At 40.1% G+C, this 16,277-nt stretch overlaps 2 protein-coding genes across 2 annotated transcripts in view; one reads left to right on the top strand and one right to left on the bottom strand.

Moving 5' to 3' along the window:
• Positions 1-3,111: 3,111 nt before the first annotated feature.
• On the bottom strand, positions 3,112-6,604 carry LOC124287685 (NADH dehydrogenase [ubiquinone] 1 alpha subcomplex subunit 8-like). The gene is made up of 3 exons (XM_046724191.1): positions 6,425-6,604; positions 4,687-4,862; positions 3,112-3,568 (listed from the first exon to the last, which is right to left on the bottom strand). Exons 1-3 carry the CDS (start codon positions 6,551-6,553, stop codon positions 3,352-3,354), a joined length of 522 nt encoding a protein of 173 aa, XP_046580147.1. The 5' UTR covers positions 6,554-6,604; the 3' UTR covers positions 3,112-3,351.
• A 5,632-nt stretch (positions 6,605-12,236) lies between these two features.
• LOC124287689 (microtubule-associated protein tau-like) overlaps positions 12,237-16,277 on the top strand; it is a 131,404-nt gene continuing 127,363 nt past the window's right edge. Inside the window, exon 1 of the mRNA XM_046724208.1 lies at positions 12,237-12,358. The gene's annotated coding sequence lies outside the window, so the exon portion shown is untranslated. The remainder of the gene's footprint in view (positions 12,359-16,277) is intronic.

The following is a 16,277-nucleotide window of genomic DNA, read 5'->3' as shown; positions in this document are numbered from 1 at the left end:
CACCTCGGTGGGCATCTGTGTGATTTCTTGTAAGTGATTCGGAGAATTGGTTTAGGAGGTATGTTTGGTACAAAATCGGTGGAATAATGAATAATAATAATAATCCGAACGATTACAATAGGTCTCCTGCCTAGAGGAAAGGAGCCCTAATTATGCTTAGTACAAGTTAAAATCAAGTGTTGGCAGTCCAAATTTTCACTGGAAGAATTTTGAGGCCATATTGCTGCACCAGTTCTCAGTGCTTGGATTAAGCTTCAAGTTGGAACTGAATTGACAAAACTTAAATGTAGTCAGCTGTTTTGTCTAATTTTGGCAGGATTAACTACAACCTTGGAGGACGCGTGAAATAAGGTTAACATAAGTCTAGTATTGAAGAAAATGGGAATTTCAGAAGCAAGGCAAATATTTGAAAGGACAATGTTTTCTTCCCCAAACTAGTTATGTTCCATTAACCACACACTGAATTTTACAGAGGCTAAAAAACACTAAAGAGGTCTCCGAACATACTTGATTAAATTGTGCAGCTTATGTATATGTATATTCATGCTGTTAGAAAATATAAAGGGTCTTTGCCTCTAGAGGTTTACTGTGTTTGTATCAAGGAGACCCTGAAATATCTGTAGTGTTATTGCTGAAACCCTGTCTTTTTAGCTTAAATTCAAACACAGGCTTGATATTGTTGATATATTCTTAAAACTGAATGGTTAGCTTGATGAGATGCCATCTGTTCTGTTTGCGTTCCGTTCAGCAGTGACCAAGGGTGAATCTCTTATTGAAGTAGATTAGGCTGTGCACAGCAGATCTTTGTACAAAGATTTCTCTAATCCGTCCAACTGTTTTTCAAAATGACTGTCCAGTGAGCCTTTTCTGTGAACGTATCACTGGACACAGAGACATTGTCTCCAGAAGTGCTTCAACTTTGTATATACTGTTTCCTTGTCCAATACTTACACACATTGTTACGTGTACATAATGAAGTACTTGTACCATATTAATATTTTGTATATATACGAATGTTGAAAGTTGTAGAAAATAAATTATTGAAGTTTTATGAGAGTGTGTAATTTTGTTGTCGATCCTACAGACAAGTTATGCTGTAAATGAAGATTGTTTTACACAGCCGTCAGCCTGGATGGCAATAATTTATGGCTGGGGGAGGATGATGGGGTAAGTGACCCCCCTGCATGTCATGTACAAAATCCAAGACTATCACCCCGTGATATTTTAATATATGTACAAAATTGCTGCTGCTTTCCTTTCTCTCTTTCCCCCGTCCCCCCACACCTCCCAAGAACAATGGGTGACCTCCTAAAAACAACATATTTTACAAGTCAGCTGTGGATGTATTATTCATTGTATTCAGTGAAACAGTAACAATAGGAAATATTTGACCATGTTGACAGTGTTAATATTTTCATGATCAGTGAACACATTACTCACATCAAATATGTAGGAGTGTTTACTGATATCCTTCCTGGCTTGATTCCAGTTTGTATGTATGACAAAATATTCCAGAGCTCATGAATATTAGATCCTAGTGGTTGCAAATAACAAATCGATTTCAAGAAGGGATGCAGTTTGAAGCATAACAGTGTACATAATACAATCCCCCTTTATATTGGTCTTAAACTGGTTTGTTATGTATACTGCAGAGTACAGCTTACAAACAATTCACTCATCCTTTTCATACACAGTCTATTCTGATCACTGGTTTAGTTGAGTTACAGTATACTGCATGCCAGGTCACTCTCTTGGTTCACATCATGACGATATGTGGTCTTCTGCATAGAGCGCAGGTCACAAATCAGGTGAATTAAGCAACGTTAGTCACAGAGAGCCCTTAGATGGGTGACCGTGTTTGGCAGCTTGACTCCTGAGAGTTTCTAGGACTTCTGTCCTGCCCCACAAACGAAGCACCTATGTGATCACACCTTATGCAAATGAGTTTGTTCAAAATTGCCTGTTCACCCAGCAGAAGATGGGTACCGGATGGTATAAGTCATATGACTATTTACCTTCTAGCACCTCACAGTCAGCTTGGGTTATCCTGGGTAATAATGTCCATCATGTTGTATGCGCTTAGAGCATGTCCCACCAATGTGCGAAATAGCCACTGTCCCGCTAGCCCGTGGCTAGTATAAATCCAGTCGGGCCAGTAAATTTCCAGAGACACTGGCCCGACTGATTAGTGAATTTTCATGGGTTAAGTTTGTAAATATATCACTCTCTCCAAATTGTTAAGTTACAATACAAATTTAAATCATGCAAGATTATGGCCTGATAAAAATGTTCATCATATTAGCAGCTTAATGATGAAACCCGTGTCATGCCGACAATATCTTATTCTCATCTATTTTTGTAATATATTGCTTAGTTTCTACATGTTTAAGAAATACAGTTCGCTCTACCATCATGTATAGTGTAATATAGCACACTTTCGCCCTGAACCTTCGGACCTTCAAGGGAACGTTTTGGTTGGTTGGTTGTTTAACACCGTACTCGGCAATATTCCAGTTATATACCGGCGGTCTGTAAATAATTTAGTCTGGACCAGACAACCCAGTGATCAACATCATGATCATCGATCTATGCAATTGGGATACAATGACGTGTCAACCAAGTCAACGATCCTGACCACCCGATAGTCGCCTTTTACAACAAGCATGGGTTACTGAAGGCCAATTCCAACCAGGACCTTCACGGGTCTTTAGCAACGGTGACTAACCGAACCCGGTCATTGATGTATGTCATTGAATTCCAACTGTGTAGATCGACATTCATTATGTCAATCACTGGGTTGTCTGATCATTTACAGTCTGCCATTACACAGGTGGAATATTGCAGAGTGCAGTGTTAAATAACAAACAAATAACAATATTTCAATGACATGTTAAAGCTGCATGTAACAATGGAGTCTGGATCAAACAGCCACAATGTCACCTACTGAAATGTTACCCGATTTTCATTGGTCCACCCCTTCAGAAAGTAAAAAATACCCAAGAATCTCCATGGTTACGGTTGGACTAGGGTCCAGATGGTCCAATTGTGTTTATCTAGTGAGCCTTTAATCTTCCCAGGCTGTGCATAGCAATCAAAAACGCAAAGACAGGCTCTCTTTCACACTCTTTATTACCTAATTCATAACAATGAAACTTGTCTCAGCACAGTCAGAGCATCAACTCAGTAGTGTCTTCCCATAAAACAATGAATTTAAATGGAAACCATGGTAACATGAACCTTCTAGAGTTAAATACAATCTTTTCCAAATAGGTTATCTGTGGTAGCACACTAGCATCATGTCTACAGCCATCTCAGCACTATGTACAGAGGGACCACCCCGTGGTAGTGATGTTATAACATCCCTGGTACATTCCTAGCGCGGGGGTCGGGCTCAGCGGGCAGTGGGGGGATCTCTGCAGGACGATCTGGCAGTATGTGTTCAGGGGCCCTAGGTTTAACTCGGTTGGTGTCGTGGGTTCGGACCTTCGCAAAATATCCTAGAGGAGGACGTTCTTGTCCCAGATTTTCCTTAACACAGTTGTCAAACAGGACCTGTGTGCGTCTACAGCTGAAACATATATAACAACTTAAGTGTAACAAAATGTTCTTATAACATACCGGTATGTTATATTTGGGACTACACTTTCTTTGTAAAGTACAGATTCTGGTACTGTTGTTGGGTTGAGTCCCATCCGGGTGGCTGAGCAGGTTAGGCTGCAGACTTTGTGTGCTGGCGATTAGGTGCCTCACTCTGAGGGTGTGGGTTCGAATCCCGGGTGGGACTCAACTAGAATCTGTACTTTACAAATATAAATTCCCAAATATAACATATGTTACATTTGACCACGTTCTAAATGGCATTGTGTATTCATTGAAACGTTCTTGACAGATAAACATATCACAGCATGAAATGTAAAAACAATACCAAAAGTGTTCACTGCTGAAAGGGAAACAGATACTCTAAGAGTGAGTGAGTTAAGTTTTACGCATCACTCAGCAATATTCCAGCTATATGGCGGCGATCTGTAAATAATCGAGTCTGGACCAGAAAATCCAGGGATCAACAGCATGAACACTGATCTACACAATTGGGATATGATGACATGTGGATTTGATCCCATTAGTCGCCTCTTACGACAAGCATGGGTTACTGAAGATCAATTCTAACCTGGATCTTCACCGGTCAGATACTCTAAGAAATAAAGGTTATTAGCTGAGTTTTTGTATGATGCATGTCACAGAGTATAAAGTAATCACTTTGTGTTAATATTTCACATATAATTCAACTCTTAAAGTATTTGATGCTAAATATGTAGTAAAGAGAGAATTTTACTCAACGAAAAGGCTCTTAATAATGCAAATGACACACAGTTATGTTTCAGTGACACATTTGGAAAACACCTAACCATATAAGTAACATCTATGAATAGTTTGTTGAGAAAGAAGCCATTGGTTCAATGTATGTAGCTCCTGCTAGGCAACAATATTTCCACATTTATCAAATCATCATACAATATTTAATAACGATAAATCACATTGGTAACACAAGCCTATATCATAACTCTCTTAGCCGAATATTCATGTGAACATGGTCAAATATACATCTCCAGTGGAATATCTCAACATGTCCAATGGATTAATTGTTTGTCTCAACATGGTTAATGCTCAAATCTTTTGGCCACTTACTTTTTTAAGTTCATATCATGGCCTGAATGATCGATACACTGCCAGTACTTCGTAAACTCCTCATAGCAATTCTTCTTCACCTTGCCAAAAAAATCAAATCCACATTTTGTAACCTCTTTCCCTTCATTCAAGCATTTCCTGGGATCCTTTTCTTCTGAATGGCACAGCATAAACTCCTAAAGAATGAAAAACAACACATTCAAACATGGTAAATAACCTTACTCTTCATAATTAAGTAGAAACTAAGATTTGTTTGTTTCTTTGTTGATCAATGAGGAATGTTGTTCATAAGGACACGCTATCAAATAAATCGCCAAATTTTCCCACCTGATCCATTTTGTGGCCTCTTACAGCCAGGTATAAGGAGCAAATGAAGAAAGATGCATAATTATAACTTATAAGAAGCATATATTTAATATGGTGATATGTCCAGACATAAGGCCCAAAAAATAAAAGGCCAGAATGCACTTTATCGGGTGCAGCCCTCGCTGCTCCCTTTACGATCCTTAGGGTTAGGGTTTAGGTATGCCACCCTTTACAATCGTTAGGTTTAGGCACAGGCACCCTTTACGATCTTTAGGGTTAGGCACCCTTTACGATCCTTAGGGTTAGGGGTTAGGGTTAGGGAACCCCAGCAGCGCTAATTAATCTGAAAAAGTGTGTCCAGTAAAGTGTAGTACTCCCAAATAAAATATGTGTGTTTAGGGTAACATGAAATTATAAAACAGGGTCGGTAGTTAGGGCTAATCTTTTTTTTTCTTATATATTTTTTTTTAAATGCACTCGCATATTTTAATAAAATCACATATTTATGTAATATCAGGCACCAGTTTTGAAAGAAAAGATGGGAAACCAGTTTAAAATTTTAACTGAAGCATAAACACTTTCTAAATTCAACATATATGAAAAACAGTCAATTTTCGGTGAGAGAATTAAGTTCGATGGGAGTACTGCACTTTACCGGTGCACTTTTCCCCGGGTTCCCTAACCCTAAGGATCGTAAAGGGATCCTAACCTTAAGGATCGTAAAAGGTGCCTAACCCTAAGGATAGTAAAGGGTGCCTAACCCTAAACCCTAAGGATCATAAAGGGTGCCATACCCTAACCCTAAGGATCGTAAAAAGGGTTGTTTGACTCTAAAGATGCAAGTGAAGGGAGACGGCTGCGCCCGGTAAAGTGCATTCTAGCCAGTTCGATTATGTGAAATATCACTCAGGCGGTAAGACTTCTGTCCATATCCCCCCTAAATTATAATGAGGAAGAAAAAGATATATGTATATTCAGGTAACATGATTTGACCAGAAGACATAAAATAACTTTTAACATGACTTGTGCATACCATACAGACATTTAATTATCAGGGTAGGGTTAGCCATGCACAATGTAATTTAAGGGGGGATACGTTTGGAAGTCTTTCCCACATCCAGTCACCATGAAGGCATGCTAATTTAGCACTCTTTCAGAACACGACAGTAAATGTGATGCTGAGACTGACATGAACATGATGATTGACATAGCGCATTTTGTTTACACACGTTACTACACGTCGTGGGTAATTATCAGTGGCAACGATTTTGGTGTAGGCCCACTTTTTCAGCTGCAGCTGAGACAATAACTAAACAGTCGTTCCTGTTATCTGGGGATGAGGGGATTCTATAACGAAATTAGAAACCTCACGAATATAGGGGACATCACCAGTAGTGACATTATGTCCAGCATGTGACAAATGCCAACAAACCTTGCAAACATTATCGCAGTATTTTCCAAAGTGGTGTGCACCCGCTCTTAACACAGCCGATGTTAACTGTATTTCAGGAACAGTTAATTCCTGATAACTAGGCAGATATTCCTCGTTGGTGTACGGCATTTTCACCAACGACCTTGTCTAACCTAGAGTATACTCTTTACCTCACTACTACTCACAGCAAGGAATATTCGTATGAGCTTAGGTTCTTTTACAAACAATGAAGTCAAATAAAAGACTAAAATTCTTATTTAAGTTTAATAACATTTTTTAAATATATATTGGTGAAATAATGGCGGCAATTAGGAAGTAAACCGTATATATTAAGCCGTACGATATTTATAACTGTTGAATATGTAGTTAGAACATATAACGGCACAAATTGTCTCCCCTTATTCCCAAACTGGCCCAATCGGTTTGCTCCGGCATAAGATCTGCGAGCAAAGAGAGAGAACATCTTGGTTGTTTTATTTTTACTAATTAATTTTCCCAATTTATATACGTTGAATCTAATAGACGCTTTTCTAATTATATTGTCTAGAAATATACCATTTAACCAAAGTGCTGATATATCGAGCAGTGAAGTGAGCAAAATAGCCTAGAAAATAGAAATCGACTAAATATTTACAGTAATGAAAATTATTAGCTTGGTTGTAATTTTGCTATTTACATTAGCTGAGCTGTATAAGTAGGCTATGATATTGTAGTTACGTAAACGTTTGCCCGTGTGTTTCACGAGAAGTAGAATTATTATACCAAATGATATATTTTAATAACAGTTATGTTTTGAAAGTGTATTTTAATTGACTGAATCTGTGTAAATGTGTCATCGAAGGTAAGCATGAATGGTAATAGGGGTGACTCCAAGATCTGGGCCTCACATAGTGAACTCTTTTACTTCGGACATAACACAATGTCATAGAGCAATAACTCCAAAAGAAAACTTGACTGAAAGAAGGAAATTGTTTCCCTGTGACAAAAAAGTACAATAGCCAGGCTAGGGTCTGGGACCTTAGGAAAATGGACAAACTTGACGAACATTGATCAAGTACTTGCAGACAAAAATGCTTCAAACAAAACGCCATCCATGAAGATATGAGTACAACATTATGTGGAATGATGCCCCTTGCTATGCGATGGTAAAAAAGTGGTTAACAGTATAATGCATCTCCAAGCAGCGAGAGCATTCCATTTTCACATAAACGTTGGCAATGAACAAAGTATTACTTCGTTGGGGTTCAAAGCTTGTGACATCTGATTAAAAAAAACCCGCAACAGACACAGCATTTCTCGTGACAATCTATCTCTGTTTGAAGCTGATCTAGAAAGATTATTGCACCGATTTGTGACTTTAGATAAAACCGTGTACACCAATTCCAACGTGAGTCCAAAGAACAGTATAAAAGAGCAAGCGGTTGACATTACCGTCTCCAAAGAAATCAATGCTGCCCCATCATCTGCAGTGGTAATGGCCACCACGACGCCAAGGGTGTCATCGTGGTGAGCATATAAGATGCGTATAATGCGACATTTTGTAAATATTTACCATACGGGAGTGACTCTTAGAGGCTTTGGAAGGCACCAGGAAGATGAACAAGTATTCAAATCAACCATTGTCATGACCACAAACCACCAGTTACAACGATAGTGAGATTCTGTTTACTGCAGATATAATTATAACAAGCTTACATACAATTGTAATTTTTCGGGTTCGTTTGACGCCGCACTCAGATATATTCTAGCTATATGGTGGTTATCCGTAAATAATATAATCTCTAACAGACAATCCAGTGAACTGGGATATGATGACATGTGTCAACCAAGTCAGCGAGCTGACTACCCGATCCCGTTAGTCGCCTCTTACGACAAGCACAGGTTGCAGAAGAACAATCCTAACCCTAACTACAATGAAACGTGTTGTCATGAAAACCCCGACCATTATTTACCAAGATACCGTTAAATATTTAAACTGTTAACTAAGTGGTTTGAATGTGAAAACAAACTGGTATACATTTCTTGGACACGATACGAATGATGCATGGGAGCGATGATCGGCGTATACAAACTATGCAAATCCCTTCCTTGCATTTAGTGATATTGTTTGTAGGCTGCGCTTATCAAGAAATGTTACATGGTTTCCGATACGAACTGTACAAAAATGACAATTATTTATGTGACCAATGTTATATACTCATGCCAATAATGGTTGTCATCCCCTCCCCACCCCACCCCACATCCCTGTCCAATAAGAAAACTTGAAGGGCGTGACAACCATTATTGCATGGGTATATGTAATTTCCATGACATATCAAAACGCAAACATAACCTTTTGTATTGCCTTGTTTGATTGTGGACCTAAACTGTGTGTATAAATATAATTTGTTACTTATTCGCGCAACTTGTGTGGTAATTCTTTGAGTTTTGTACGTACCTTTTCGTTTAAATTAGTAGCAACAACTTATGTCCTCTAATAATGAAGCGTTAATAAAATACGTGAAGAGTATTCACCTTGAGCGATGTGGTACTGACGTGTAGATAACTTGGTGAGTTCCTGAACATGTTCCTTTATGTGCAGTCGAATTTATCGTCATGTTTCCATGCTCAAATAGGATTTGCAGCTTGAGCATTTACCCCGTTAAGATGCGTGTTCGACGTCTTATCTTCAGAAACCAAAGCCTGTCTCACAAGTAAAGGAATCTGAAATGGCCAGTCACGCTGACTCGCTAGACGTGTCATTGCATGTATCACAGTGGTGTACATCGGTCTAATGAACAGCGTACAGTTTAAGACACGGGAATGTTGAGATGTAGGTTTATGTCCCATGTACAGAAGGGCAAGACTGACACGGGATCTTGAGGACATGTAGGACTATGAACCAAGTACCCCATGTCCAGAAGGGCAAGACTGACACGGGGATCTTGAGGAGATGTAGGACTATGAACCCAGTACCCCATGTACAGAAGGGCAAGACTGACACGGGGATCTTGAGGAGATGTAGGTCTATGTCCCCAGTACCCCGTGTACAGAAGGGCAAGACTGACACGGGGATCTTGAGGAGATGTAGGTCCAGAAGGGCAAGACTGACACGGGATCTTGTCCCCCCAGTAACCCATGTACAGAAGGGCAAGACTGACACGGGGATCTTGAGGAGATGTAGGTCCATGTCCCCAGTAGGAGATGTACCCAGAGAAGGGCAAGACTGACACGGGGATCTTGAGGAGATGTAGGTCCATGTCCCCAGTACCCCCGTGTACAGAAGGGCAAGACTGACACGGGGATCTTGAGGAGATGTAGGTCCATGTCCCCAGTACCCCGAAGTACAGAAGGGCAAGACTGACATGGGGATCTTGAGGAGATGTAGGTCTATGTCCCCAGTACCCATGTCACACAGGGGATCTTGAGAGATGGGTCAAGACTGACACAGGGATCTTGAGGAGATGTAGGTCCATGTCCCCAGTACCCCATGTACAGAAGGGCAAGACTGACACGGGGATCTTGAGGAGATGTAGGTCCATGTCCCCAGTACCCCATGTACAGAAGGGCAAGACTGACACAGGGGATCTTGAGGAGATGTAGGTCCATGTCCCCAGTACCCCATGTACAGAAGGGCAAGACTGACACGGGGATCTTGAGGAGATGTAGGTCCATGTCCCCAGTACCCCGTGTACAGAAGGGCAAGACTGACATGGGGATCTTGAGGAGATGTAGGTCCATGTCCCCAGTACCCCGTGTACAGAAGGGCAAGACTGACACGGGGATCTTGAGGAGATGTAGGTCCATGTCCCCAGTACGTCATGTCCAGAAGGGCAAGACTGACAAGGAGATCTTGAGGAGATGTAGAACCATGTCCCCAGTACCCCGTGTACAGAAGGGCAAGCCTGACACGGGGATCTTGAGGAGATGTAGGTCCATGTCCCCAGTACCCCATGTACAGAAGGGCAAGACTGACACGGAGATCTTGAGGAGATGTAGGTCCATGTCCCCAGTACCCCGTGTACAGAAGGGCAAGACTGACACGGGGATCTTGAGGAGATGTAGGTCCATGTCCCCAGTACGTCATGTCCAGAAGGGTAAGACTGACATGGGGATTTTGAGGAGATGTAGGTCCATGTCCCCAGTACGTCATGTCCAGAAGGGCAAGACTGACAAGGAGATCTTGAGGAGATGTAGGACTATGAACCAAGTACCCCATGTCCAGAAGGGTAAGACTGACATGGGGATTTTGAGTCTGAAATGCTAAAGTAATGAAGCAGGTCTAGATTTTCTCAGGTTGAGGAATCTCCATTTCCCATTTCAATTAAATATGAATTAATTGTTTCTATCAAAATTATAATTAGTATGTATTCAGAAACTAAGCGTTAGTCTAAAATTGGACGAGAGTGCTATGAATATCTGTTTCTTACATACCCTACAACCAGATTGTCTGGAGAAGCCTGTCTCAGACCCACCCGTGTCTGTCACAGATCTCAGCCTTACATACACTTGAACCCAGACCAGACTGTTGCGTCTGTGAACCATCCGTGTCCGTCACAGATCTCAACCCTACAGACACTTGAACCCAGACCAGACTGTTGTGTCTCTGACCCACCCGTGTCTATCACAGATCTCAACCATACATACACTTGAACCCAGACCAGACTGTTGCGTCTGTGAACCACCCGTGACAGATCTCACCCGTGACTATCAGATTGTTCGTCTCTGAACGCTCCATGTCAGTCACAGATCTCCTTGCAGACGCATGAACCCAGACCAGACTGTTGCGTCTGTGAACCACCCGTGTCCGTCACAGATCTCAACCTTACAGACAAGACCAGATTGTTGCGTCTCTGAACGCTCCATGTCTGTCACAGATCTCCTTGCAGACGCTTGAACCCAGACCACGCTCCATGTCTGTCAACCAGATCTCTCAACCTTACAGCAGACGCTTGAACGCTCCAGACAGATCTCCTTACAGACAGACTGTTGCGTGTCCACCCGTGTCCGTCACACTCCACAGACAAGACCAGTTGTTGCGTATCTGAGATCTCAACCATACAGACACTTGAACCCAGACCAGACTGTTGCGATCTGTGAACCACCCAGTGTCTGTCACAGATCTCAACCTTACAGACAAGACCAGACTGTTGCGTCTGTGAACCATCCATGTCTGTCACAGATCTCCTTGCAGACACTTGAACCCAGACCAGACTGTTGCGTCTCTGACCCACCCCCGGTTGATAGATCTCAACCCCGTGTTTGTTCATATATAAATGATATATATTCAGAGACTACGCGTTAGTCTAATCAACGCACAGCATGCGCTCATTGCATGGATGTATAGCTGACAGCCACGCAGCATCTCACGCCTAGCATGCTTACTTCAACTCCAGAAGGAGCTGTGAAGATCTGACGGTCAATTAAACAGATAACAAGTCGCGTGGCAACCGAAAGAGATAACCACCGAAAAAATATGGATAAACGAATGTCTGAATTACGTGATAAACACCATTTTCCCTTATCTGAATTCACGGGTTATAAATATGTATGTGTAATGATCCATGACATATTACATGTGGAGTTTATTTGTTTATTTACATGTCCCCGAATTTGTTTAGTTTCAGCGGAAGCATGGGGATAGCATATTATCGGCTTTCTGCTAATATTAGGGTCAGTAGAGAAGCGGACAGTGTAACTTCCTATATTTTGTGTCATCTGAAACTGTATTGAATAAATCGTTTGTCTCTTTAAACGCTCTTGAAACTAAATACGTTTAATCATGCTGTTATATGAAACCATTCCACCCGAATACAGTTATCTCCCTTTGTATGTTAAATAGGTTCAACAGGCTTGGGTTAACGAAGACATGCTACAAAAGTTGAAGTAATTGGCTTGAGGTCTAGTTTTGCTTATGAACCAAACACAGACATACGCCGGCCTTTTTCTGACCAGGTATGGTAATATCTGCATTAATGCACATGTTATGTAGACTGACAGACGCTGTCCCTCTGTGCGGCCTGACCCAGCAGGCCTCGACTCTGCAGACCTGGTGAACACAACATGTGGAGACGGGCTTTGTTCCCGGAGCTCGCTGTTGATGTCTGCGTCCGGAAATGTTGAACCTTGGATGATGCACAGTTTGCTATTGTTATTTTACACGATGAACGTGCATTTTTTTATTTAAACACTGAAATATTTCCAGCTCTGCTTTTAGTTATAATTAACAATGTACCAAGTTTATTGGACGATTAGACGCACATAGATATCATGTGTAACAAGCGAAGCGTACATAAAATATACATGTGATTAATAGTGATCGTTAATATAATGTCAGACGTCTCATAAATTCAGTATTAAACATGTCAGCTCCTAAATGATCAGGTTTACTGAGGTTGGTGGACATTTTGAATCAGGGTATCCTTTTGAAAGCACTGTTTTGAAATCTAACACATTATTTGAATTTATTGAGAAAATGATAGATCTGAAAGAAATTAACATTCATTATGCTTCAGCCATGATTCTTTCACAATCTGACAATTGAATTTGATCAGTCCAGTCTTTTTGTTTGTTTTATCAAGTCTTGTTACCAAAGAGGTGCATTCACAAAATCCCTACATGTAATGTTACCTTTCTAAATTCTGCTCCAGTTAAGTACATAAGTACTAGTACAACATGACATTGACTTGTGAAATTCATAATACCAGGCTTCATAAATGATTGGTACTGCATAAGTGTCAAATGTTGAGCTATGGGAAACTAGACTTGCCTAATAATTCTAGACCTGAGTTGGACCCATTTACTCACTGGGGTCTGTGAGACACATTCACATGAAATCAGCATTAGGATTTCTTGTTTTGAAAAGAGAGAATTGCATTGAGAATGAAAGATTTTATGGACTAAATGGTACCAATGTTTCTTCCATCCTCTCAGTTATTTGGCATGATGTTACTTTGGTATAGGAAATGAGAGAATTGACAAAGGGAGGCCTTTACCTGTTCACTATACAAGGTGTATTAAGTTGGGAGGCCTGGGTCTCTCTATTTCAAGTTGGGGTGGTGGGGTAGCCTAGTGGTTGAAGTATATGTTTGTCACATCACAGCTCCAGGTTTGATTCCCAACATGAGTACAATAAGTAAACCATATTTCTGGTGTCTGCCTCCATGATATTGCTGGAATATTACTAAAAGTGGCTTAAGATCACACTCACTCACTCATTTGGTAGCATTCCAGAAGTTTGGGTATCATTAAGCCCCCCTTGCAACAACTTGACCAAACCTAGCTTCCTACTGAAGAGTTGTACCTTTCTTAATATTGCTGAACACAGAAAGTCTTAAAGCATAATTACCCCATTTTAGTATACTTAATACACTGATGAATCCTAATCTATGATTACTGTACTCTGTCAACAGATTTTATACTAAACAATATCTATACTTAATGTATGACCTGTTTTACTTGCTTCGCTTAGACCCTCCCTCCCTCCATCACTCACTCATGAACAGACGAACAAACAAATGAAAGGAGGAAATTACTTTCAGCATCTTGTTATGTGGATCAAAATATGAATATTCCATGGAAAACATTTGCAGTAAGCATTTCTTTTCCCTAGTGTTTCAGTCTTTGAATAAGAATGTGAAGCCACCCTTCTGTAGACTGAGTGGGAGGGACGTGAACATGAGCAATGGGGGCTGCAGCGCAATCAGCTCAGTATGTTTTGAAGGTGTAATCAATACTTGCCTCTGAAGAAATGATAATTATGTTTTGCCTATGTTTTGTACAGAGCAAAGATAAACATAACACTGGAGCACTCACTCACTCACTCACTCAATCTCAAGCATTTCCTCACACAGGCTACTCTGTCATGGACATTTATGGTGTCCAGCACATGAGCATGGGTGTGTAGGAGGAGCACCATAGGACAGGCTTCACTTGATTTCCAAGAATTTTTTTGGCATCTTATGTTCATGCTTGGACATGGAAGCTTTTTGTCCACCAAAAATGGGTATGTTAATGATAGACTGATAAAACACAGACACTGACAATCCGAACTCTGGGCTTGCCTCTTAAAAGAATAGAAATGTTAGTAATACGTAACTTGCACTTGAATATTTTGATAGATATAGTTCAATAGCTATACTTTTTATTCAGTCCTCCTGGATGTATTATTACTTACATCCATTGGCACAGACACACTGATTTGCTCCTGGTAAGACCTAGTTTGTCATACAGATACTGAAACAAATATACCCAATACAGTAAAAAAGGTATCTTGGCTCCATTTTGTTATACTATATGAAAATAATTAAGGAAGGGTTATTATTACTGAAAATAACATTTCAGAGACTAGGTGTTAGTCTTGGTAAGACATTGTGTATTACTTTAAGTATAGGCCACACTGACCCATGAAGATCCGGGTTAGAATTGATCTTCAGTATCCCATGCTTGTCGTAAGAGGCGACTGAGGGATCGGGTGGTCAGGCTCGCTGACTTGGTTGACATATGTCATCGGTTCCCAACTGCGTAAATCGATGCTCATGCTGTTGATCACTTGATTGTCTGGTCCAGACTCGATTATATGTAGACCGCCGCCATATAGCTGGAATATTGCCGAGTGCGGCGTAAAACTAACTCACTCACTCACTCACTCACTCATAGGCCACACTGGTTTATTTATTTATTTATTTATTTATTTATTTATTTATTTATTTATTTATTTATTTATTTATTTATTTTTTATTTATCTACAAGTGCCATGTGGTCAAAATGTAAACCATCTGAATTACATTTACAGATAAGGTATTTTAAATCAATACTGTTAATATTATTTTAAAAAGTATGTTATATTTTATGGTACATACATTTCTTACATGCTCACATATATACTCCACACTTATGACATAAATAAAATGAAAATTGAATTAAAATGACAATATAATGAATATTCATAAACAATCATTGAGGTAGTAGATGTTCTAGCTGTCTCTAATGAGTGAGTGAGTGAGTTTAGTTTTATGCCACAATATTCCAGCATTATCACGTGGGGGACACCAGAAATGGGCTTCACACATTGTACCCATGTGGGGAATCAAACTCGGGTCTTTGGCGTGTTGAGTGAACGCCTTAACCACTAGGCTACCCCACAGCCCCTGTGTCTAATAATTGACCAGAAGCAGGGCCTATAGTGGACCTGCATTAAATGCTTTGGTCATGCCATGTGACTTGGCATAGATACACTGGAGTACTGCCAACAGATGTCTCACCTTCTGGACTATTTGTTTTCTGGGTTTCCATATAATGCAATTATGCTGCCAGCTTTTTTTTTGTGCTCAATATATGAAACCATATTCAGGAATAGAGGCTAGTATTGCAACTTTGCCGAGTGTATGTTTTATTTGGACGACAGGTAAAAGTTGGCCTGAATCACTTCATTCAATTTGGACATACTTCTTTTTAATGTAGAATTATGTTGCATGTAGTTTGGTTTCTAGTCTCTACATTGAACTGTTACTCAACACTGACTTATCAACATGTCCAGCTTCTAATGCTTCTAACAATGTAAATATTTCAGTTAAGAATATATTTTAATCATAAAAACTGGGTTTCAATATTTATTTCAACAAGTAGGCAGACGTTTGTTTACCAGGTGTGTTTCTGAAAGATAAAAGCATAAATACCAACAGTTTAATGAAAACTGACCTTTGGGATAAAACCCCACAACAAATTTCAACAATCTTTTGCATCAGAATCATCCATCAATGTCTTCATTGGTGAAACATTTCATCTTTAGGAAGTTATATTGAGGCAGATAGCAAGAATGTATTGCCAGCTTTGTACAAAAGAACAGTTCTATTTTAAACACAATAATCATGAC

This window comes from Haliotis rubra, unplaced genomic scaffold, assembly GCF_003918875.1.
Source record: "Haliotis rubra isolate DU_JTF1 unplaced genomic scaffold, ASM391887v1 Scf404, whole genome shotgun sequence".
NCBI lineage: Eukaryota > Metazoa > Mollusca > Gastropoda > Lepetellida > Haliotidae > Haliotis > Haliotis rubra.
Note: the sequence above shows the minus strand (reverse complement) of the source record. Positions and strands in the feature narration are given on the sequence as shown.